Source organism: Pleurodeles waltl, chromosome 5 (genome assembly GCF_031143425.1).
Source record: "Pleurodeles waltl isolate 20211129_DDA chromosome 5, aPleWal1.hap1.20221129, whole genome shotgun sequence".
Lineage (NCBI taxonomy): Eukaryota > Metazoa > Chordata > Amphibia > Caudata > Salamandridae > Pleurodeles > Pleurodeles waltl.
In genome coordinates, this window is record NC_090444.1 from 964633286 (window position 1) to 964657751 (window position 24466).

General features: G+C 44.0%; 1 protein-coding gene across 5 annotated transcripts in view; it reads right to left on the reverse strand.

Moving 5' to 3' along the window:
• ABHD12 (abhydrolase domain containing 12, lysophospholipase) overlaps window positions 1-24466 on the reverse strand; it is a 497414-nt gene that overhangs the window by 445724 nt on the left and 27224 nt on the right. For 2 of the 5 annotated variants that reach the window (XM_069235085.1, XM_069235084.1), the window contains exon 2: window positions 5342-5525. The exons of 2 other annotated variants lie outside the window; for them this stretch is intronic. In XM_069235085.1, coding sequence (XP_069091186.1) covers window positions 5342-5523 — 182 coding nt within the window. In that variant the 5' untranslated portion in view covers window positions 5524-5525. Of the gene's footprint in view, window positions 1-5152; window positions 5526-24466 lie in introns of all 5 variants that reach the window. One more of the 5 variants, XM_069235086.1, reaches the window with a different exon arrangement.

Genomic DNA, 24466 nt, shown 5'->3' on the forward strand with positions numbered 1-24466 from the left:
GCACTAGACTTACATTATATTTTCTTCTAAAAAGTCATACAGAGCAAGTGGAGAGTTATTTGAGAGTAAAAGCTGATGTCTATATTTCTCAGGCCGAACTCTCATAATTTACAGCGGACCAGGCTTCAATAAAAGCACCTGGATACCAAGCAGGCCAAAATAGAAGTTGAAATTTAAGGGAGGTTCCTGTAACCGCACCCAATGCTTTGCATCTTTGCACCAGAGAGACTGGCTATTTACTCCTTGCAATTTGCCCAACATCTATTTCTTTGCATACTGTCATCTTACTAATTGATCATTTTCATGTGTTTTTTTTTTGCTTTCAATGATAACAATTTTTTTTTTTTAAACAGCAACACTATTGGAACAAAAGAAAGCAATATTCTTGATATCTGAAAACGTTTTTCATGCCTGGCAACTGTAAAACTGATAATTGCAGTCAAAGAGGTAACATCTGGGGTTTATCACACAGATAAAGGCCCGCTTTGTGCGCCCTGAGAAACTATGGTATTAAAGAAGGGGAGCTGCTTGTGCAGCCCCAGCTGTAATACTGATAACGCTGGTGCACAAGTAGAGCCAGTGCTATCTTCAGAGTGAATTCCCTTATTTTTATGGGAGCAAGACCCCATGCAAATGAAGGAATTACTTTGCTTTTGTGCCCACCCTATGTCAAGGATGCAGGGGCAGGGGCAAAAAGACTCTAAGGATGCGCACTGACAATACATTAAAAAAAAAGTGGTGCACAGTCTGTATGCCACCTTAACTCAGCCTTCTGGAGGGTGCCAAGGGGCTACCATGGACCCCCAGACATCACCCTTTAGGGCAGGTGCAGATACTAACTGCACCTGTCCGCAAAGGGATTGCTCTCCCCTCTTTACATTGAAAGAAGAACAACTCCTGCACTGTAAAACACATTATTTCTATACTTATAAATAGCCATTCCGTATTTCACAGAAAGCGTTGCCGTCAATGCAGGAGGAAGCATTATTCGTAACAGTGTGCACTGTCCCTGTTTTGCACCCAGCGCAGCTGTTTAAAAGGTGGGCAGTGACGCAAACAGCAACTGTGATCCCTATCTGTAATACAAGCCCTGCTGTTCATTGAAAACTCTCTTATAAACTCATCCACAAATAAGTTTGCTGTGGGCTCCATCTCATGTGCTAAAATGGTCAAAATCTGTTTCCACTCATTGTGCGAAGGAAAGGTGTGAGGAGAGGACATAGGGCCATATGTACGAAAGCTTTTTCCCATAGACACAGAATGGGTAAAATCCTTTCGTACATCTGGCCCATAGTGTCTAATTTTAGGTAACTGGACTTCATTCATCAGTCATTGTGTTTCAGTCTAAAATTTTACTGCAGATGTAACAGTGATATTATCAATTACGTTATCAAAGATGTCATGAGTGCTGTAAATTATGAAGTAATTATCAGTGCATGGCGAGGGCGCGAGTTATATTTTCCTTAAGGCACGAGTTATAGTTACTTGAGATGAGTAGTGTTTTAATTAATTTGGCAGTGTGTGCACGGGTCTCTGATTGGGTGCATGAGGTGTCAGTGGGTCTGTGAGAGTGAGTGGGTGTGTAACTATCTGAGTGGGTCTGTGAGTAGGTGCGTGAGGGTCAGATTGGGGCTTTGTGTGGGTGCATAGGGGATTGAGTAGGTCTGTGGGTGGGTGCGTGAGAGAGTGGGCCTGTGAGTGCACGAGTATGGGTCTGAGTACGTGTGTGTGTGGGAGAAAAAGACTGAAAAAGCGAGAGAGAGAAAAAAGAGAGGGAGAGAGACAGAGTTTTTTTTAGGTTTTGATGTATAATCTAATTTTTTTTTAAAACAGGAAAGCAAGTCCTGCTCGACTCGAACCCTAACTGCTCAGTGTGAGGGTCTAGCGACCTTTACACTGAGCTATTCGTTGCTATTTTGTAATTTTTTTTCTTAGCAGTTGATGGGCTACCTGGGACAGTGAGGGAGCCCTCAAGGGCTCCCCTGCGGTCCCTCAATATTTATTTATTTTTTATTTATATTTTATAAAAATGCGCTTGCGGGCTACCTGGCATTGAGAGGGAAGCCTGTGCCATTGCTTCAGCAGCTCCCTGCTTGCTGAAGCATTTCATCTCTGTCCCTTGCAAGCCTGCAGGGGACAGAGATGAAAGCTTTGGATTTTGAGAGGGGGACCTGCTTTACAGGTCCCGCTGTCAAAACCCGAAGTGTTTGTTGTGGCATGGCTGCAGATGCAAAGCCCCCCTCCAACGTGCCTCTGGGAGGTGAGGGTCCTTGGGGCTTGGGGGGTCCTAAAGGGACCCCCTTTCTTTTTTTTAAATATTCTTCCTGGGGAGGTGGTGGTACCTAGGAGAGCAGGGGAGCAAGCATTCCCCGCACATTACTATACTAATGTAATGATACCCCTGCGCACATTTAATCAAAGCCCTGGGGAGGTGGTGGTCCCCGGGGCAGTGGGAGGGGGCTGGGTGTCCCCTTCACATATTCAACTCACAACCCTGGGGAGGTAGTAGTCCCTTGTAGAGGGTGGGGGGCATGGGTGTCACACGTCACCCCACCCCCCATATTCAAGTCACAGCCCTGGCGGTCCCCAGGGCAGTAGGGGGCACACGCCCCCCCCCCCCGGATATCAATTATAAGACCCGGGGAGGTGGCGCCCCTCCCACATTTGTAAAGAAATAACCCTGGGACTTGTCTAACCCGGGAGCCTAATGATAAAGCGTGGGAGACTGCTCTTCGTTTTTTTCTATTTTACAGCAGATCCACTGAGACTCTGTTTGTAAAATATAAAAAAAATGATTTTAGCCCGAGGTGAGGGGTTTGGAGGGGGGTCCCTTGGAACCTCACCACCAGAGCTAAGGGGTCAGGGTGTTTGTACCCTGGCCCGTTTTCTTTATTTTTTTTTAAAACAATTTGGGACTCTGCTTCAGCCAAGTCGCAAGATGGCTGACAACAACTTCAACGGCTTCTGTTGTTGAAGTTTTATCAGCCAATCAGACTGCGTCCCTATATATAAAGATTTGGATTTTTCTTAATTTCTCTAAATCTACTGAATGGAATTACACCAAAACAAAAAAAGGTTGCTTTCTGGACCAGGACATACCTTTCTGCAAAATTTGGTGCAACTCTGTCTTGTAGTTTTTGCGCTATCACTGTTCAAAATCCATATGGAAAAATTAATGAGGAAAACTTGTTTTGGGGACCCCCACCCCCTTTTCTCGCCCTTCCCTCGGACAGATCACCCCAATACTTCATTACTTTGTCATTTTTTTCACACTTGTTATCACTATCTGGCATAGGCTGCACCTCAGTAGTACAAGTTTACCACCCAAGTATAGCAATAAGCAACAGAAAAGTGACCAGTCAGCCTTTGTGAAGGGCCTTCAACTGTGTGGCAACTTGTTACAGTAATTTTAGCAACTTTTGAACCATCTGAGCTAGAAAAACTTTTTTAAATCTGCACAGCATTTATCATATAATGGATTATGTGGCAAATCCACAATTATGGGGAAACGCCTTAGCTGCAAAATTGCATAATTCCAGTGGCCCCAGCTATAACATGGGAAAGTGCAATGTACTATGACAAGAAATCAGAAATTGAAATGCACACATTTGTAACCATGTCACGCTAATGAGAATAAATAGAGCCCAGCAAATCTGCTTACTAGAGATAAAACAGTTATTTACTTTACCACAACATCTGGCAGAGAACAGACAGGCACACATACTCTTGTAGGAATTGTAATTACACATTATAGCTGCTCATCCAATAAGGCATAGACTGCCACTATCTGAATAATGTAATGCATGCCCCGTTCTACAATATATTATTGCGTGCATCCTAAACAGGCTACACTAGATAACAGTCGCAGAAACCCCCAACTGAAACAGCCAAAACTGAGGTATGGAAGGCAGTTCATAGCCCTGGGCCCTAGTGCCACTGTATCTGCTGCATCCTTGGCAGGTAACCCCCCCCGTCTACTCTCTCTAGCAGCACACCTTCCCTACTATTTTAATGTCTCAGATCGTACAAAAATAGGGAAAATCATCTAAAGCCGGTATTTTTCTCCATATCAGTTCATAATTGAAACTGCCATTATTAAAACAATGCACTTAAAAATGTATTGTAAAGGTTCCTTGACGACAACTTAAGTAAACAAAGCGAAAATAAATCACAAGGTTTGGCCGTCGACCTGAGGGAAGCACTTAAGAGGTGCTTTCTCTGTGGCCTCTTCTGCTGTGACTGGGAAGGCCAAAGTTCATGTTTGGCTGGGCCTAGCCCACCCGGCACACCCGCTAGAACGGGGACTAGTTATAGCACAAAAAGAATAACATTACGTATTCATTTGACATCAGTTATTAAAGACAAGAAGCACTTCTTTTCAATATCGTTATCCTTTTCGGGAACATTATCTAGATTCGTCGGTCATGGCTCGGCAAATCACGTGCAAGCTCGATACAATACCTCACTTCACAGAGCACTCTGCTGACACTGCAAATGGGGCTTCAAAATACACAGTCACCATCACGTTCTTGTGGCCACCCAGTCCTGGGTCAGGACTACATTACCACCCTGGCCCTCGGGTGATACAAACCACAGCTGATAAGGAAGCCCACCTGATACCCACCTACGCATGATGCAGGCCACATCTGAAATGCACTGCTCACAAGTGGTGGTGTGCTCAAAAGATGCAATGCGCTGATACACAACCCCCAAAGAAATGCGGTGGCTACCTGTGGTATAATTAAGTTATACCCACATGCGAAAATATTGTTTGAAATACCAACGGAGCGTCGTGACTACAGAGAAGCAGCGCCAATAAGAGACGCAGTGTCACAAATGAAACTGTGCCTATCTAAGGCAACGTTCCCCAGTTAAATAGCGGATAGTGCCTAGCAGCGTGCACAGGCCGTGAAGTGCTTGACAGGCCGTCATCCCTCCCGTCCCACCACTATTATACTGAGAAGCAGCGCTCCGCAATCTGCAGCATGTGTGCGGTGCGGGGCCCACATGAGAAATGCATGGACCGCTCCGGGGATGTAGTGCCCCAGGAGATGCACAGGCCACCTTTGCTATGTTATGTGAATCAGATTTGGAAAGTGCACCATCAATCAGGAGGATACCGTAGCGCTGAGCAGGTGTGAGCCTAACCTACCTTCAATGGTGCAACACCCATCCTTCCATCCCAAGAGATGCACTGGCCGCGAGAAGGGGCTCCTGTGATTAAGTGACTACCTCAAATGCAGCGACACAGGAGAGAAGCAGAAGCTGGGAGACGACTGCTCGGCCCCTGCACACGGCCTCCCCTGCCAGGCAGTATAGTACTCCATTCCCCTCCTCTCACCTGGTGAACCTCTTCATGACTCCCGCGCCCTCGGAATGGTGGTGCTCCGGGGCCCCCTTGGTGCTGCCAGCCAGCCGCAGGTTGTGGTTCAGGCGGCAGTCCTTGTCCAGAGGGCTGAAGCTATCATGTCCCGCGGAGCTTCGGCGGCTGCTGACGGTGGCAGGCTCCTGCCTTCTTTTCATCACTGTCCCGGTCAAACACACACAAAAAACAAAAGACAGGCAGCTCAGGTCAGGGTGATCAGGGGCATTTGGAGACCTGCTGGTTCTACCCCTCCTCAGCTGACATTCAGCACCAAGATACCCGGCCAGCAAAGCTGCAACACAGACCCTGCCCACCGCTGTCACCACCCACCAATCACAAATCAGAGGCCGACCGAGAGGGCGGTGACAATTCCAAAACTTAAGTTACGCCTACCGCTGTCAGCGCTCGCCAATCACTGACGAACAATGGTTCCGCACTGGCTCGTTTTTACCAAACATCAATTCATAGGTCACTAGTTGGGCAGGGCAGGATATAGAAACCTTGGTTACAGACTCCGCCCTACGTCTTGGCGTGTCGCTAATCAGTCCCATGGGGAAGGCGGTGGTGCAAGCACGCACTGCGATAGAGAGCTCAGAGGGCAAATTGTTAGAGGAACCAAAACCACAGATCTTTCTCTCTGCTTTGGTAGCTACCCAATCAAGCTATCAGAATGAGGAAGGTCAGCAAAATTCAGTACACACAAAACGGAAAACGTGTCAGCAACTCTACAGATTGGCACCATTGCGGACATCTTGAAATGGCACAAGCTTCGCTGAAGAGAATAAAAGTTACAGGACGGATACATCCATTTTCTGGCAACGGAACAGTAAAGAGGCAAAGTGAAGAGAAAAAATCACGATACCCTTTGCCTTAACATTTTCGGAAGTAAATTGTCAACGGGAACTGGAAAGTGGCTATGTATAACAAAAGGGACCCCATCTCCCCCTGTAAAACAGAATTACAATAACACACGATATTAAATCAATCAAAAAACGCACAAAACATGAACCTTTCTCTACATGCAGTGCGCATAAAACTGTGGTCGTCCAACATTTTTTGTCGAGATCTCCGGAAGGAGAACAACAATTTTGGCATAATACGATTTTTCTAACTAAACACAGAACACTGTGGCAGGGAACGCTATACGTTAAATGGTGTTTGCACAGGGTTAAAATCAGGCCCACTGAAACGCAAAAGAGGGTCAAATTATGTGGCAAGCTTGAGTAAATTATGCGACAAGAAAAGGAAAAATTATGCAGCATAATGCGGCACATTTCAGAAAAGTATTACTTCATTATTTCGTCATATTTTAACTTGGTAACAGTCAGGATGTTGGCTGCACCTCATTAGTACCCGTTTAGCACTCAAGTATGGCAATAAGCATCAGAAAGTTGACCAGTCAAGCTTTGCTAAAGGGCCTTCTGTTTCAAGGCAACATTTGTCACTGCATTTTTAGTAACTTTTGAACCGTAAATGCTAGAAACCAATTTTTTGTTAAAATGTGCAGATTATGTGGCAGATGATGGGTTGTGTGGGAATTGCAGCAAATTTATAATTATACAAAAATCGCTGAGTTTACACAATCGCATAATTCCAGTGGCCTTGGTTAAAACCAAATGTAACAAAGCAAAAATTATATTCAGTCGATTGTTTAAGCATGCCCCCACACAGACGTAAAGTGCACCCAACAGTGGCAAGGCTGGACTGAGAACCATAAGCAGCCCTGGCAAATATGTTCAACCCAGTTCTCTTCCTCATTGCCCTCTCATCAGGCATACGCCTACCATGGTTGTGAAAGGTTTCCTTGGGACATTCTGCAAGCTTCCTTGGAAATGCATTCCGTTTACCATTAGTTTTGTTACTCCATTTGCTTGTTTTCTAGTTGTTGGCTTTGTTGGTTTTAGGCTGTACAGCATCTCTTTGTCTCTCCTGTGGAGCACAGCTGTTTATCACCTCCCTGACTGGCTCCTTGCATTCCTCTACGAATGCTTGCTTTACTGGAACTTTTTTTTCTTTTTCGTGTGGCACTTTTTGTGTGGTACTTTCTTGGAAGAGGCCTCCTGTCTCCTATCTTTCTGCTTGACGGATTCTACTTATCTTTGCCACTTTCATCCTCAAGTGTGCATGCCAACAATGTTCTGTCTACGAGTTTGTTTATTTTAGTCTGTGTTCTTTACTAATAGCACAATTTAAACTTCCTTAATTCCGTGCTCAGGCCATAGGCGGAGGTGGAAGTAGGGGGTTGCTGAAGCACCCTCAAAGTAACCATGGCACAGTTCAGAAGTGAATATGCAATAAACAAGATTTACATTTTGTTTTTATCTTTTCACATTTGCTGTGCAAAGACAGAGGTCAAATGTTAGGGTCTGTGTTCTGAGGGTGGTTGGTGTTTACTTTTCTTGATCAAACTGCAAGGTTACAGGATTTATGTGACAATCTTGCTGGGTAATTGGGGGTGGGAAAAGCTTTAGGAGGTTATCTTTTCCTAGCACAGAACAAAAATTAAATGCCAGTAAAGGAACTGTACAAATATTTCACAATATATAAAAATTAGGAAAGCACAAATGAAGCACATTTTTTGTGATTCTAAAGTGTGGTGGAAACAAATATTTTTATACAATCAAACAAATCAATACACTAAGTGATGCAGATTTCGGCACATTATCGTTTGTGCGCTGTATAAAATTATCAGTAAAACTGTATGCTTGTGCAAATGTAATGGGAATTTCAATTGAAATTGTGTAATCTGTAATGGCAGTGTGCTTCCACACTTCACTATATGACGATCTACTCCACGCCTCTCTCTACTCCTCCAATCTAAGACACTATATTCAAACCTATTTCCCTCCACTCTATGCCATTCCCCCCTACTCCACTCTAAGCTACTCAACTCCAGGCTTACAACACGCTACTCCATGCCACTCTACAGTACTATACTCCACTATAACCTATGCCACTCTACTCTATGACACTATGTGCTAGTCCACCCTACAACACACCACTCCACCAAACAACACTCTGCCCAATCCACGACACTCTCAGCCACCTCTCCTCCATTCATTGCTACTCCACTATGATATTTTACTCCACTCAACACTACTCCACACTACACCACTCTAGGGCACTCTGTGCCATTCCGTTCTATGCCACTCCACTCTACCACACACCACCCTTCTCTACCACACACCATTCTATGGCATTGCTACTCCATTCCACGCCACTCCACATCGCTTCACTCCATTCTATGCCACTCTACTATACTCTACTCTACTCCAGTCTATAACACTCTATTCCAGTCCACTTTATGACACTCCACGGCACTCCCTTCTATAACACTCCACCCTACAACACTCCACAACATTCCACTCTACTCCAAGACACTCTATGCCACACTACTCCACTCTATGACAAACCACAATATTATACTCCACAACACTCTACTCAATTCTACAACACTCTGCCCCAGTCTACAACACTCTGCTCCACTCCAGTCCACTTTATGGCATTCCATGGCACTCTACTCCAGGTACTCCACTCTACGATGCTCCACCCTACAACATTGTACTCCATGACACACTACTCCACTCTATGCCACCACATGCCACACTACTCCACTCTATGACCTATACAGTATACTATACTCCACTCTACATCATTTCACACAACATAACTCCATTCTATGCCACTCCAAGACACTCTACTCAACTATGACCCTCTACAACGCTCAACTCTACTCTTGGACACTCTACAATATGCTGCTCTATTCTATGCTACTCAGACATGCTAAACCAGTCCACTCTATGCTACTCCAGTGCACACTGCTACTCCACTCTACACCACTCCATTCTTCGCAATTGAACTCTATGCCACTCCATGACACTCTACACCACTCTACCCTACAACAGTCTCCTCAATGCCACGTTACTCCACTCTACACCACTATATGGCACTCTATTCCACTCTACTCTATGCCACTTCACTGTATTCCATTCTATGCCACTCCACCAATCCTTGCCACTGTCAACACTTCACTCTGCAACATTCTACAACACACTATGCCACTCTGCTATATGACACTCTACATCACTCCACAACACTCTACTCTATGCCACTCTACGCCACAACACTACTTCACTCTGACACTCCACTTCAGTCTACGCCACTTTACTCTGACACTCCACTCTATAAGACTGTATAACACTCCATTCTACCCAATGCCACTCCTGTTTATGACACTCTACTCCAGTCCAGTCTATGACACTCTACTCCACAGTACACCACTCCACTCTATGACATTCTATACCACTCCACTCTACAGCACTCTACTCTACTGTTAGATCTGGCATCCCTTGGGTGGTCTTACCCTCAGACCTTTTGCCCTACCTCCTGTTTTGTTGCTGTATCCTTTTGTTGGCCTTAGGACTCAGAGTAATTTACCACTGCTGACCAGTGCTAAAGCGCATGTGCCTCTCTCCTAAAACATGGTAAAACTGGTGTACCCACAACTGACATATTTAATTTACATGTAAGTCCCTTGTAAAGTGGTATATCAAACACCTTGGGCCTGTAAATTGAATGCTACTAGTGGGCCTGCAGCATTAATTGTGCCACCTACTTAAGTAGCCCTGTAGCGGCCTCATTGCAGCCGTTGCCACTGTGCATCACCTACAAGCGGCCTCATCACAGCCGTCGCTACTGAGCAGAAGCATCGGAGCGGCTTCCCTTTCTACTTGCCACCCAGCTCGCACCCAAATTTCGATGTGGCCCCACTTCAGTGGCCGACCACTTCACATGCACTCCGTTGCGGCTCACCTTCAGGTTGCCGCCCGTGCTGACCAGGTAACCAAGATGCGCTGCCCCCGCTTGCCTCCCTCGGCTCAGACGCCTCCCTGTTCTCTGTCACAGTGTTGGCCGCCGCAATAGCACCTGCATACACAACCTGCGGCGGTGCCTTGCCTGATAACTGCAAACCTGAATGTCCTGGGGGCTTCCACTGCGCTCCCTGCACAAGTATCATTTTAATGTCGATCCAACCCTTGTTTCAGTCTCGAACGACCCCAAAGCATCTTTCCTGCACTTATCACAGAGGAACACACAAACATACCTGGACTACCGTAAAGGCTCTAAAACGAGCCCCGCATAAAGTGCTCTTATTTGACACTCTTTAAAAGTAAATACGTATTGAATGGTTTAACGTATTGGTCGCGATTCATCCAGATAAAGAATCTCTATTTTTATATAAATCTGTGTGGCGTCTTTTTGTGGTGTTGTCACTCTATTTACTATTACCGTATTGCACAAGTACACACCACATTGCCTTCTAAGTTAAGCTGCCTGCTCTGCGCCAAGCTACCAGAAGGTGAGGATAGGTTAATTAATGTTGGGTAACTGACTCACCTTGATAAGGACTGAGGTCCCTTCTTGGACAGGGTGCATACCTCTGCCACCTAGAGAGCTATTTTCTAATATCTACTCTCTATGCAACTCATCTTTATGACGGTCTATACCACTCCACGACACTCCACTCCACTCCACTCCACTCCTTTATACTCTGGTCTATGACACTAACTTTTAGCCAAGCTAAACAGCAGCCACACTGGTGTAGAACATGGCTAAAACACATTGGCAAGGCCAATAGCTATCTATAGGCGAGAGCTAATTGCTTTGCCATTGTTTGTTGTTCTTAATCTCTCTTTTTAAGACTAGGGTCAAACTGGCACATAGGAAAATCAGGCTGTACCCGATGGGCTGGTCTGGCAGGTCAGTGAATAGGCTGGTTTTTGGCTGCTTGTGGGCCTATTTTATGGTCTCCTAGGTCAGTGTTTGCTGTTGATTTCCCTGATATTAAGGCAAACACTGCCTGCTGAAAGTTCAAATCTGTGCAGTCTGCCGTCCCTTGCAAAATACTCTTATTGCATGTCTCTACATGTTTACAACTGCCCCAATTTGCAAAATGGATCACTTTTTAGGTTGAGTGCAAGTGCTTTGACATGTTGTATGTATTGTGGGCTTTTAACCACGCCCATCCCTTCCATTCGTTCCAGGGCTTGCCTTTCAAAAATCCCATGATGACATTGGTAACATTTGTCCCGCCTTGAGGCTGTTTTTGTCACACCTTGCAGACTGCCCCTGTTACATGGATTATTGCACGATTGCCGATATACTTAAGCGTGGGCGAACTATTTTTTCTTTTGTCTCTCTCCTTCATGCTGTATGGCGACCATGGCGCTCACAGCGCAAACAGGCACAACAGCGTGATTTCATTGTATAAATCCTACCTGTTTATTCAGAATATTTTGTACGGATACAATGCACTTTTAACTTTCCTTCCACCCTTGGGAAAATAAGATAAGCCTCTTTATTCAGTATATTTTTTATTCTGTTGCACCCCTTGTATACCACTCTTGGGAGGCCTCGAGCGCGTTATAGAGGTTCACAAAATAAGCAAAAAATAAAGTGCCTGCTGCATGACTGCCTGGTGTTTATTCTATCCTAGCTTGGCGGATTGAGTTTCCTGTCCGTTCAGCTGACACGAAGCAGCCAAGCCTTGCACAGCTAAACTTGACACATGACTGACTCTTTTCTGCATATATTTGTCTTTATTACCTGAGCCTGACTCGTGACATTTGCCGGACCCATGGCAGAATATCCGATACAGCAATAGGTCGACTGACTCTGCCCCAGCTCTAGCAGGCTTTCACAGCTGCATCTGACGTGCCCTCTTGGATTCTCAGATGTCAGCATCATGTGACTGACTGTCGCAACCAGTTGCCTAAACAGGGTAGTGTGTAAGGAGCAGCTGCTTTGGTGTGATAGGAGTGGGCTCATAGAAGCTGTTCACACAGCTGCAGCGCTTTAAAACCAACACCCCCCTTTCCCCAACTCCCCGTCTGGGTATCTCCTATTCTCGAGAATGCTTCCTGAGGAGGTCGGTTCGTCCAGCATACTGCACAGAATTAAAACGGCCAGGCAACTTGTTCAAAGAAAAATGAAATTTGAACACTGGTCTAAATTATACTTCGTATTTTGGAGTGACCAGTGCTGACAGATAAAATGCATGCCTTTTAGGTCAGGGTAGTGGCTGTCGATGCATTAAAAGTATTTGTTGTTGGCAATTAGTATTTTCTGAGGTACCTGGAGCATAACATAACAACATAACACAACACTGCATAGCATAACATAGCATAACATAACACAGCATTGCATAAAAACAACATAGCACAGTACAACATAACACATCATAGCATAGCACAACATAGCATAGTATATCAACATAACGTAGCATAACTTAACACACCATAAAACAAAATAGCATATCATAACACAACATAGTATAGCATAGCACAATACAACATAACATAGCATAACACAGCATAGCCTAACAACACAAAATAACATAACACAACACAGCATAACATAACACAACACAGCATACCACAACACAACACAGCATACCACAACACAACACAGCATACCACAACACAATATTCCATAAACACAACATAGCATAACACAATATAGCATAACACAATATAGCATAACGTAACACAACATACCACAACATAACAGAATATCGTATAGCGTAACATAACACAACAGAACATAACATAGCATAACCTAAGACAACATAGCATAAAATAACACAACATAGCATAGCGTAACACAACATAGCATAGCGTAACACAACATAGCATAGCGTAACACAACATAGCATAGCGTAACACAACATAGCATAGCGTAACACAACATAGCATAGCGTAACACAACATAGCATAACATAAGACAACATAGCAGAACACAACATAGCATAGCAGAACACAACACAGCCTAGCATAACACAATATAAGACAACATAGCCTATCATAGCATAGCATAACATAACACAACAAAGCATAGTATAACACAACATAACCGCATAATTCCACACCATACCACATACATTCACCCCATTCGAAACCAAAACACATGGGTAAAAAAACAGTGTCATTTACAAAGCCAATAGCTCTAACTCTAGCAAATGTGAGGGCGACTGAATTACAAATGCTTGTTTGGATATCTGATTCACTAACTGCGGCCTCTTTCATTTTGGTGCCTGGGCTGTCCCAATCTGACTCCGAAGGTTTCTTCTCTTCTCCCCCACCCCACTCTGTGCCTGCTGTAATTACCTGAGGGAGCTGGAGAAAGTGACAGATGCACCAGCTGCGGCTTCCTGCCCTAAAAACGGCCTCCAAGGGCTGGAGCCACCTGGCAAATGCCCAGTGGAAAAAACACACAATGAATACATCACAGGCTGCAACATTACAACTAAGCTAACGCAAACAGTACATGAACACGAAGAGTGGAGCAAGCCTTTCCTCATTTCCGTAAGAAACAGAGCAAGTACAGCAGAGGTAATTCTAGTGCAGTCTTTGCTAAAACGTGGGCAGCAGAAAAGCAATTATACCTCACAGACACCTCAGACATAAGATAGGCAGCAGAAAGTCCAATAGTGTATGCATTTAACTGGACATCAGTGTCAGGGACCTGTTCCGAGTGTTTGAAATATAAATATAAAGCAAAGCTGAAAACTTGTACACAAAAGTTTATGCTAACACCAGGAACTGCATAAACAGCAATAGCGACTCTGCAGTTACGACTGAAGCCATCAGTCCAAAGGATTTTTTTAGCACTATCCACCCCCAAAACAGAGCATGATTACAAGCTCTGCAGATTTGTAAAGGGGTTAAGTTTTAGGAGAGATTCAAAATGTTGCACTTTCCATTCCAATTCCCACATGACTTTTTGCAAACAACAACCTAAAAGCCACTGTGCAGATCAAAATAAATCATGGCCCTCAGGTTTTTATGCACGTTTCTATTCGGTGTAAAATTGTTTACAGTACTAAATTTAAAAAGTACTCCATAAACGAAGCACTAAAATTGTTACAGGTCAGCTAGGTTTATACACCTAAATTATATTGCTTTTCAGTAAATGGCTTCTTTGTGTTGCAGGGTTCCAAAATCAGTTAATGCGCATGGACAGATATGACCGTTATTGGCTACCTTTTCATATATAGCCTTCCGGAAAAAAAGAAAGCAGCCCTGGTCTTTGTACATATAGCTACTAGCTATTTGATTTGCTAAAAATAAATTTACAAAGTATTTAAAAGGAGGCAGGTGTTGTAAGAATCCATTTTGTATTGCTCCTTTTCCATATAGACATTTAGTTTGAGCTCTCTCTCTAAACGCACTACCTATTGCATATGCTATCTTATATATTTGTTTAGTAAAAAGCCTGGTTCTACAACAGGCTTGCAGCTGGTTTCTTTCTCTAGCTGGGGCACATTACTCATTATAATCATGTGGTAAAAATAAACTAACCAACCTCGGCTGTTGTATTTTGGAGAGGGAAAGGTTGATAATATATGGCAGGAAGGCCGAATGTGATATCTGTATCTTTGAACCACAAAATCCTTTGAAGGGTTCTCAGAACGTGAGAAGTCAGACAGCTGCAGAAGGGAGTCGACGACAGAGCAAGGACAGGAACCAGTGTGTGGAAACTGATTCTCTCCTTAAATTCCTGTATGACGTATATCATTATTTACTTATTTTATGTATCTTTTGATGTAGGAGTATAAATATTGCTGTTAAACGCACCATGTTAGCACACTTTACTTCGGGCTGGGGATGCCAGTTGTAAATCTGTTCTCTTTGCTGCAGCAAAATAAATAAGACCTTTGTCTTGATTCTCCACTCCGACTCTCTGTGTCTAAACTCCTTTGTAAATGCATTTGTAAGTATTTTTGGATCGTGCTTTACAAAATGGGGGCTTGTCCGGGATCTTCCAGTGGATGTCTCCAATAGCGCTGTCACGAGACGTGCTGCCAGTGCGGGGACGCCGTTCCGGAGGTGTAGATTCCAGGGGCCCCTGCACAAAGACATAGTTTCAAAGCAGCTGCATCTTATCCACCGGACAGGCCTCTCCCTGCTTTTCACGACGTCCCAGCGAAGATCCTGAACATCGGCTTTAAACTTGACTGATTAGTCTGACACGGGCGGCCGGAGAGAGCTCTGGAAAATGCAGATGATCAGGTGAGACTGTTCCACGCTGACCGGTTGTCTGTTTTAACTTGCATTTGAAAGAATAACTGTTTTAGATAACTATTATCAATTTGGGAATAACTAGTTTTTGGTAAATTTGTATTTGTAAAAGGTACCGTTTGACAATTTGTATTGCAAATGCTTTGTTAACTTTGAATATTTTGTCCAGGCCTGGACCAATTTGTAGGTTGGTAAGCATTTTGATAAAAGTGTTTTGAGAAAAGTTACCTTGTTGCATGTTATATTTTGAAATTTGAATTCAGATATGGGAAATAGAAAATGTTGGCAAGGGTTATGTCGTTGTTTTCACCGAAATTGTGTTTCACGTTTGGACGAAAGACAACCAGTCCCAAAAGAAGGAACACCAGGGTGGGACATGTTAAAGGACTATGGTTTAGAAAATAATTTGTATAACAGTATATGGCACAGATATACTAGACATTGTCCTGACCTCCAGTGGCCGGAGGATGGATCTTTTGATTTAAAGAGAATATCCTACCTGCAGGAATGTTTGTTTCATAAAAAGGCTAGACAGCACATGTTTGATGTACATAGAAAATGGGAGACTGAGGCTACCAAGAGGAAAATTAAGGCGGACAAATTGGTATACAGAGAAAAAGGAAAAACAATAATGCAAAAAGCGGCACAATACCACCACTCCCAAACCCAGAAGAGAATTGAGTCTGAAGATAAAGTCCATAGAGCCCAGGTGGAGGGAAGTTACGTATCAAAACAGACAGAATCCAAACATGCGTTGGAAGAAGACGAGGTATTGCTACAGTTGTTAGATAATAGCCCCACTGGACCTCCACCATACACCCCCCCCTATAGCAGCTCAACCTATCATGGGAGCCCAGCAACAGCAGCAAGGGCAGGATTTGGGAGGGCAGAATTTGGGCAACCCAGATGTACCACCACATCAGCATGTGCCACAGCAACCACAGATCCCAGCGCAGGGGGCCCCAGTCCAAGTTTCCCTGCCCCCTGCTTCGTCACTGCCCACGAACAACGCAACTTTGCAAATAATGTCTTCTACCCCTAATACTCCAAATCGTCAATGTACACCTATGAAGTTGACTTCGCCCCCTAATGCATGCTCCACTATTGGTGAAAATGAAAAATGGGTTATTAAAAATCAGTCAGAGGTTTGGATGGCAGATCCTACGTACACCCACACCGATATCATACAAACGGTATAACATATGCCACATTTTGAACAGCAATTAGCAATTCAGTACATGATTGAAAAATTGGAAACGGATTGGTATTGTGGTATTAGGGACTCTACCCCTGTCCATTATCAAAAGGAATTATACCAATTTTGGCGTGATAGCACAGCTTGCAAACTTGGTGTCAAGGACCTAATAGAGGGAGTACGCATTTGCGTTTTAGCCAGAGAAGATGTTCTCAAAATGTATGAAAAGGGATACCCAATGAGGGAAGTACATCCTGGTCCTCCAACTGCTGCTGCAATCGCAGCTACAGCTGACGCCAACCAACCGCCTCCTGGACTTGTGGCTCAGTTTGTTCATATCCCATGGAAAAGGGAGGAGGTGATGGCTATAAAAAAAAGACTTGCCGGATCCTCGAAAGAATCCAGCTGGGTTCTATCGTGACCTTAGAATTGCTATTTCCACCACTACCATGACCCTCAAAGACATTGATTATTTTTTTGGTGTTTTATTGGGCCCCGATGTCTGGCATAAAATTCGAACAGTAGATGACTTACGTACCTTAGGGGCTACATGGGAGGCATTAGAACACAGTGAAGCAGACAGGGCACCAGGAGCCCTGCCTCATCAGGACATTTTAAATTTGCCCGACCTAATATTAACCAAATTAGAGACTATTATTTCACTTCAAGCTGTGGACTGGGGAAAATTTGCCACCTATAAACAAAAAACAGTTGAAGATGTCCCAGATTATTTCACTAGAATTGAACAAGCGTTCACAGATTTTAGCGGTCAAAACCTCGCCACCGTAACTGGTGTCACAATATTTGTGGAACAATTTATCAATGGCCTTCTACCTGAAATATCACAAAAATTAAAAGCAACAGAGTTCGTGGATGACAAAGGGACAGGCAGAAATTTTACAGATGGCACAATATTATGAGAATATGTATAAGGAAGAGTTAGAAAAGAACGAGAAGTCAGTAAAAGAATTAAAGAAAAAGGTACTATTACAGCAGGCATACCCCTAGCGGGACACATTCCCTCAGCCGAGGGGTGGCCCACCAAGGGGACGGGGAAGGGGCCGAGGGCGAGGTGTATCTGCACCAACCCAAGACCGCAGATTGAATATCAACCTATGTGCCTACAGTAAACAGGATGGCCGTTGGCGTGATACTTGCCCATTGCTGGAAGGGAGACAGAGCATGTCACTTGATGGAGGGAATGCATCAGGTAACCCACGAGGGCGAGGAAGAAGCAGAAATGGTCAGGATTTGCAGAATGTAAACCAGGTCCCGCGTAACACTAATATTTTTGACAATGCGTTTGAACGACAATATTATGCTGGTGATTCTCTTTCTGAATTATACGATTACTAGGACAGCCACAGAGAGGGCCATTGGCGAGTCAGTATTCCTGTAGATCAGAGTGGTCCCTATATCGACGTAAATATCGAAGGGGAGGGCCATAAGTTTCTTCTAGATACTGGCGCCACCAGAACATCTATTGCACATGCTGCAGTCCCTGGGGCTCACCTGTCTGGGCTTCATACCACTTCAATAGGGATTTCTGGGATCCCCGTTGTAAGCCCCATCTCAGCACCTATGAGAGTAACTGTAGGACCATTTACAGTAGACACGCCACTCTCCTTAACCTCAGGTTGCAAAGAAAACTTGTTTGCATTGGATCTGTTAAAGAAATTAAATGCAGTTATTCACTGTTCAATGGATGGTGTCTATGTAACTATGGATAGCACTGTCCCTAGCCGGTGCATGTTTTCGCAGGAATGCGACTTACCCCCAGAGCTAGTGGAGGTAGACCCTCGCTTATGGGCCAAAGGCAAAAATAATGTAGGCATTATGGATATCAACCCTATTGTAATAAAAATCAAACCAGGTGCCCGGCTACCTCGTATTCATCAATACAAATTATCTAAAGCAAGCGAAAAAGGGCTCAAGACAGTCATTTCTGACCTCGTGCATGCAGGTGTAATAAAGGAAATAGTGGGCAGCCCCTGTAACAGCCCGATTCTCCCTGTTGTTAAGAAACAAATTGATACTAATAAATCAGATGTTGAGCAATCAGCTATTGATAACACAGTATATCGACTAGTTATTGATCTCTGAGAAATCAATAAAATAGTCATTCCCCAGTTTCCTGTGGTCCCAGACATGAATAGTCTTTACACCATGATACCACCCACAGTGTGTTATTTCTCAGTTATCGATTTGAAGAATGCTTTCTTCAGTGTTCCAATTGCACCAGAAAGCCAATATTTGTTCAGTTTCTCAATATTTGGTTGATCATTTTCCCTCACAAGAGCTCCACAAGGATTTGTGGAGAGCCCAAGCATATATAGTCAATGTCTTAAACGTCAACTAGACCAATTCAATCCACCTTCGGGCTCTGTACTGTTGCAGTACATTGACGATATTTTAATTGCCTCCAATTCTATTGCTCAATGTAAAACTGATACTGTTGCATTATTACATAATTTAGCATCCCTAGGTCATAAGGTGTCCCTCCCAAAACTGCAGTATTGTAAAGAGGAGGTCACCTATCTAGGGCACCTCTCTAAGGAGGGAAGGAGATTACATCCAGATAAAAGAAAACTTGTTCATACTATGACTGCACCACGCACCCCCACTGAAGTCCGAGCATTTTTGGGATTTACATCCTTTTGCAGACAGTGGATCCAAAATTTTCCGCTTATAGCAAAACCATTGACTGCCCTCAAACTTTTGGGTGTGCCCTCTCCTGTACCTTGGACTGACGAATGTGAGGAGGCTTTTCAGGAACTAAAAAAGGTGTTGTGCTCTGCTCCTGCACTGGGAAATCCATATTACAGACAACCATTTGTTTTATTTGTGCATGAAAAGAATGGCTGTACATTGTCTGTTTTGACACAGGATCAGGGTGGGAGACAACGCCCTTGTGCATACTTCTCTTCCACCTTGGATACTGTGGCGCAAGCTTTGCCTAGTTGTCTTAGAGGAGTGGCTTCTGCAGCTGCTGCGGTGAAACAAAGTGAAGAGTTTGTTGGTGGCAATCCGCTCACTGTGATGGTTCCTCACGCAGTTGATATTTTGCTAAACAAAACACAGACGGAGCATCTCACCAGTGCTCGTCTAACGGGTTATGAATTAACATTGTTCAGTCCAAATATTATTTTGAAGCATTGCAATGTCTTGAACCCAGCTACGTTACTACCCCTCCCTCAGGACAATGTGGAATTTGACCATAATTGCATTTGTGCCACTGAGGAAGATACCAAGGGACGGGTAGATCTAACAGATACTCCCCTACCTGACCCACAGGAAGAGCTGTTTGTAGATGGGTCCTGCTTCAAGTTACCAGACAGTACAACCACTGCAGCCTATGCTATCACCACATTAAAAACAGTGGTTGAATCCCATAGAATCACGCAAAATTCAGCACAGGCTGCAGAATTAATTGCTCTCACCAGGGCTTGTGAAATAAGTGAACATCTTAGTGTTAATATCTACACTGATAGCCAGTATGCGTTTGGAGTAGCTCATAATTTTGGGTGACTGGGCGAATAGAGGCTTTATCACGTCGCATGGCACTACTATTCAGCATGGCACTTTGATTGTGGCACTTCTGAATGCTCTCGGCTTGCCCCGTCAGGTCGCAATCATTAAATGTATTGCCCTCAAGAAAATTACTGATGACATAGGAAGAGGAAATGCTTTTGCAGATTCTACTGCGAAAGCAACAGCACAAGCACCATTTGACAATGCATACGTTGAGAGTAGTACCAGGTGGGAGCCCAAGAATGAAGTACTAGAAAATACCTTACAGTGTGTGAGAGACATTCAAGCAGAAGCAACAGCAGGGGAAAGGGAGCAGTGGGAGAGGAACTGTAGACTGGACAGTGAGGGTTGTTACACAGATGACACCGATAGAAGATGGATGTTACCTAATTGTTATGTACACGCTATGGTCACTATGGCCCACAGTCCTGCACACATCAGTGCCCAAGACATCAAGACAACTTTGGGCCACGTTTGGAGTAATCCTATGTTATCCAAAGCTGCTAATAACCTGGTCAAGAGTTGTATGGTGTGTACAATGCAGGAAAAGGGACTCCAACGCCCCCTGGTCACTTTGCCCCTCCTGATCTCCCCTTTAAAGCTGTACAAATGGATGTTATCCACAGGGAACCATGTAACAAACTGAAATATGTGTTAGTGGTAGTATGTATGTTTTCAAAATGGACAGAGGCCTGCCTACCCATTAAAAGACAATGGTGCCCTCTCTACCGCTAAGATACTACTCAAAGAGTACTTTCCTAGGTACGGATTACCTAGGATAGTCTGGAGTGACAATGGCCCCCACTTCTCTAATGAAGTGATGGGAAAGGTTTGTACTGCCCTCAGCATCAAACAGCGATTTCATGCTGCAAATCACCCACAATCAGCGGTCCTTGTAGAGAGGTATAACTACACCTTGAAGAGCAAAATAGCCAAGATTTGTACTGAGAGCAACTTAAAATGGCCGGATGCTTTGCCCCTGGCGTTGCTGTCCATTAGGACAACTGTCAGTAGCAAGTCACGATTATCCCCCTACGAGATAGTCATGGGAAGGCCAGCCAATGTCTGGGGGGTACCGCGGCTAAAGAAGCTTTCTGAAGTACAGTATCCTTTGTTTGTAGATTATTGTAAACAACTGACTAAAGATTTACGTTTGATCCACCAACAGGTCAGGGCCAGCCTACCAACTCCTCTGGAAGGCCCTGGTCATCATTTCAAACCGGGGGACTGGCTTATGACAAAGAACTTTCAAAGAACCAACAGTCTTCAGCCCAGGTGGTGGGGGCCGGCCCTGGTATTGCTTGCTACACAGACAGCAGTGAAAGTGGAAGGAAATAATAATTGGATACATGCTAGCCATTTAAGCGTGCACCGATTCCACTACAATCTACTCCAACAGCAGAATTACCTTTGCCCCCTGACTACAGTGAAGTAGGGAGGCAGGAGACACCTCCACATGATTCAAGTATTACAACTCCTGCCCCTGAGGTAATACAGCAGCCCAGCGACGAAGGCTGTTTGAAGATCAACAAACTCGTTGATCCAACCTGCGTCCTCACCCACCCAAATGAACAGAATCCTGAAGGTGCGTTCAGTGGTGACACCCATGAAAAACTACATTTACATCCGCCTGATAGCTCCCAGCTTGGAAATACAAACTGAGGTCTCCTCTGAATGGCCAAGGAATCCCTTGCTCAGTAGAATACGGCATGCTTGCCTTCATGAAATACAGTTCCCCGCCTTCAGTGCCACAGGTATTTCCGATGCCCCTGATGTACCAGCATTAAAGCGAGCTATCCTCACTGTTGTCATGCACATATTGGGGGATGAGGTTGTAAATTATTGTGAAAATTCAGCATGAACGTGAACACGGGTAACTAGCCTGTGCAACGATACCAGAACATTGGTCAGTATAACACTGCCTCAACGTGAACACAAGCATAGTGGGATGCGGCTTGTGCAACAATATTATCTGCTATAAGAAAGTGTGTAAGTGGGGTTAACAGTTCTGTGGCTATCCACGGTGTAATGAGAGAAACTAATCCCAGTTCTACAGAAGCGGCCAGTCATTAGGGTTGGTGCAGCTTGTAGTCCCAGCGGGAAAGGTGCCTATTCTGTTAAGTACCCAACAGATCATCGACCTGACTTCAATTGCTGGCCTCTGCCCTCTTTTTGCTGAAATATTGAACAACTGCCGAACTATACTGGAGAAGAGCTTTGCTTTGCTCACCAGGAATCGAGCTCCCATCAGGAGTCAAGCTAAACAAGGAGTGATCAAGCCAGCACATACTGTCCAGTGTTCGGAGAAATTGTTTATTGACCAACTTGTGGAGCGAAACTACTAAAGCCGGAAGCAAGACGCTGCAGGACTCTAGTGGGTTGCGAACACTGCAGGAATTCAGATATTTGTATATATATATATATATATATATATATATATATATATATATATATATATGATTATTATAGTGGTCTCAATATTTTGTATTTGGATATTTGGAAATTGTGTCGTTATATTCTTGAACACTCATAGGTGGCGGAGACAAGTAAAGCGGCACCTTAAAAAGGTAGTAGGAACAAGGAGGAGAGTAGAATAAAATTATGAAAATTATATCCATTTGGTAGGACAAACATCCCTCGAGAGAAGAGTGGCCTTATAATTATTTCCACAAAACAATAATGAAGTACCTAGTGACCCTTATGTTAACATGTGTAATGCCCAGCAGTGTTGCATCCTTGTTGCAAAATCCCACCTTACATCCATTGATAAAGGTTCATGGGAAGTTGCCATTGAGTGTCACTGACTACTGGATTTGCAGGCACTTGTCCAGACACCCCGAGGACCCAAAAGACCTTTATGAAGTACCAGTGTCACTAGGCGAATATAGAAAAGGGGAAGTGTGTCTTGTACCCAATACCACTTGGAGATGTGACCAACGAGAATATCAGTGGTAACCTAGGTGTGCGTTGCTCCCTAATACCCAGGCAGAATATAAGCTTTCCCCGATTCCTGGAGAGAATGTCACACATAAAATGTTTCCCATATGTTTTGGTACTCATTCTCACGGCCAAAACCCAGAGGCAAAATACATGGGGAAGGTCCCACCCGAACAGTGTGTCTACACTCTATTATTTGATAATAACACAGGGAATTGGGAACTCGATGGAGAGGAGAAATTAGACAGAAATATGACATCATTAATTAATGGGACTCAGCACAACTATACTTTACATTATTGGAACCTGACGGTGGGAGGAGAGGAGGTTCTGGTGGATCCAGAAGGATTGGTATATGATCCATCAAGGGAAAGAGATAGAGATGGGAAGAATTCACCTTTAATATTGTCACAAGTTTTCCTTGGCCCCCTCTGGACGGCTAGATGCTCCTATGTTGCACCCTGGGCAAATATATCATTGTTAGATAAAATTTGGAGGGATTACAAGTATTGTAATAGTGCTGAGCATGACACACCTGAGGGTGTGGGTTTGTCCCGAGTAAAGTACAGCATTATAAACTCACAAGTCCAGGAGGCATGTATTTTGTATGTGGAAAAACTGCGTATAAGGTACTCCCTCTAAATTGGGAAGGGATATGCTTTCTGGCATATTTAGACCCAACATTACTGTGATATCAAATATAACATCTTCCCAGCCCCTTAACATGGGGAGTTTTGCTCATATGTACAAACGCCCATATTGGAGGAACTAAAGAACTGGGTATTTCAAGTACTACACGTTCTTATTCCGGGATTTGGAATTTTCGACTTACAGCTGGCAATAATGAACATGTCCGCTGAATTAGCCATTGCATTTAACGCCACTAGGGAGGCCATAGGAAGTGTACAGCTAGAAATAAACTCTGCAGCCCAATTGGCTATACAAAATCGTCTTGCTCTTGATTTAATTACGGTACAACAAGGAGGAGTATGTGTTTTAATCCAACATCAGTATCAGCAAAAATGCTGCTACTTTGTCAACAAATCATCGGAGATAGAATTGGATATTGGAAAAATAAAAGAAGCAGTACAACTATTTGAAAAGGGAGGCCAATATGATGGAGGCAACTTGAGCCTGTCATGGCTATGGTCCTGGCTCAGCGGGTGGGGCTGGTTGTTTAAAGACATACTTTTTATAATAATAGCTATTATATTAAGCTGTCTGTTAGTACAGTGCTTGCCTGCTCTATGTTCCTGTTTAAAAATATGTAAACCTCCTCCAGTCAAAATACAAGAAACAAATCGTACTATGATGTAGAGAGAAGAGATCAATTCCCTAATGCCTATTGATCCCATTATT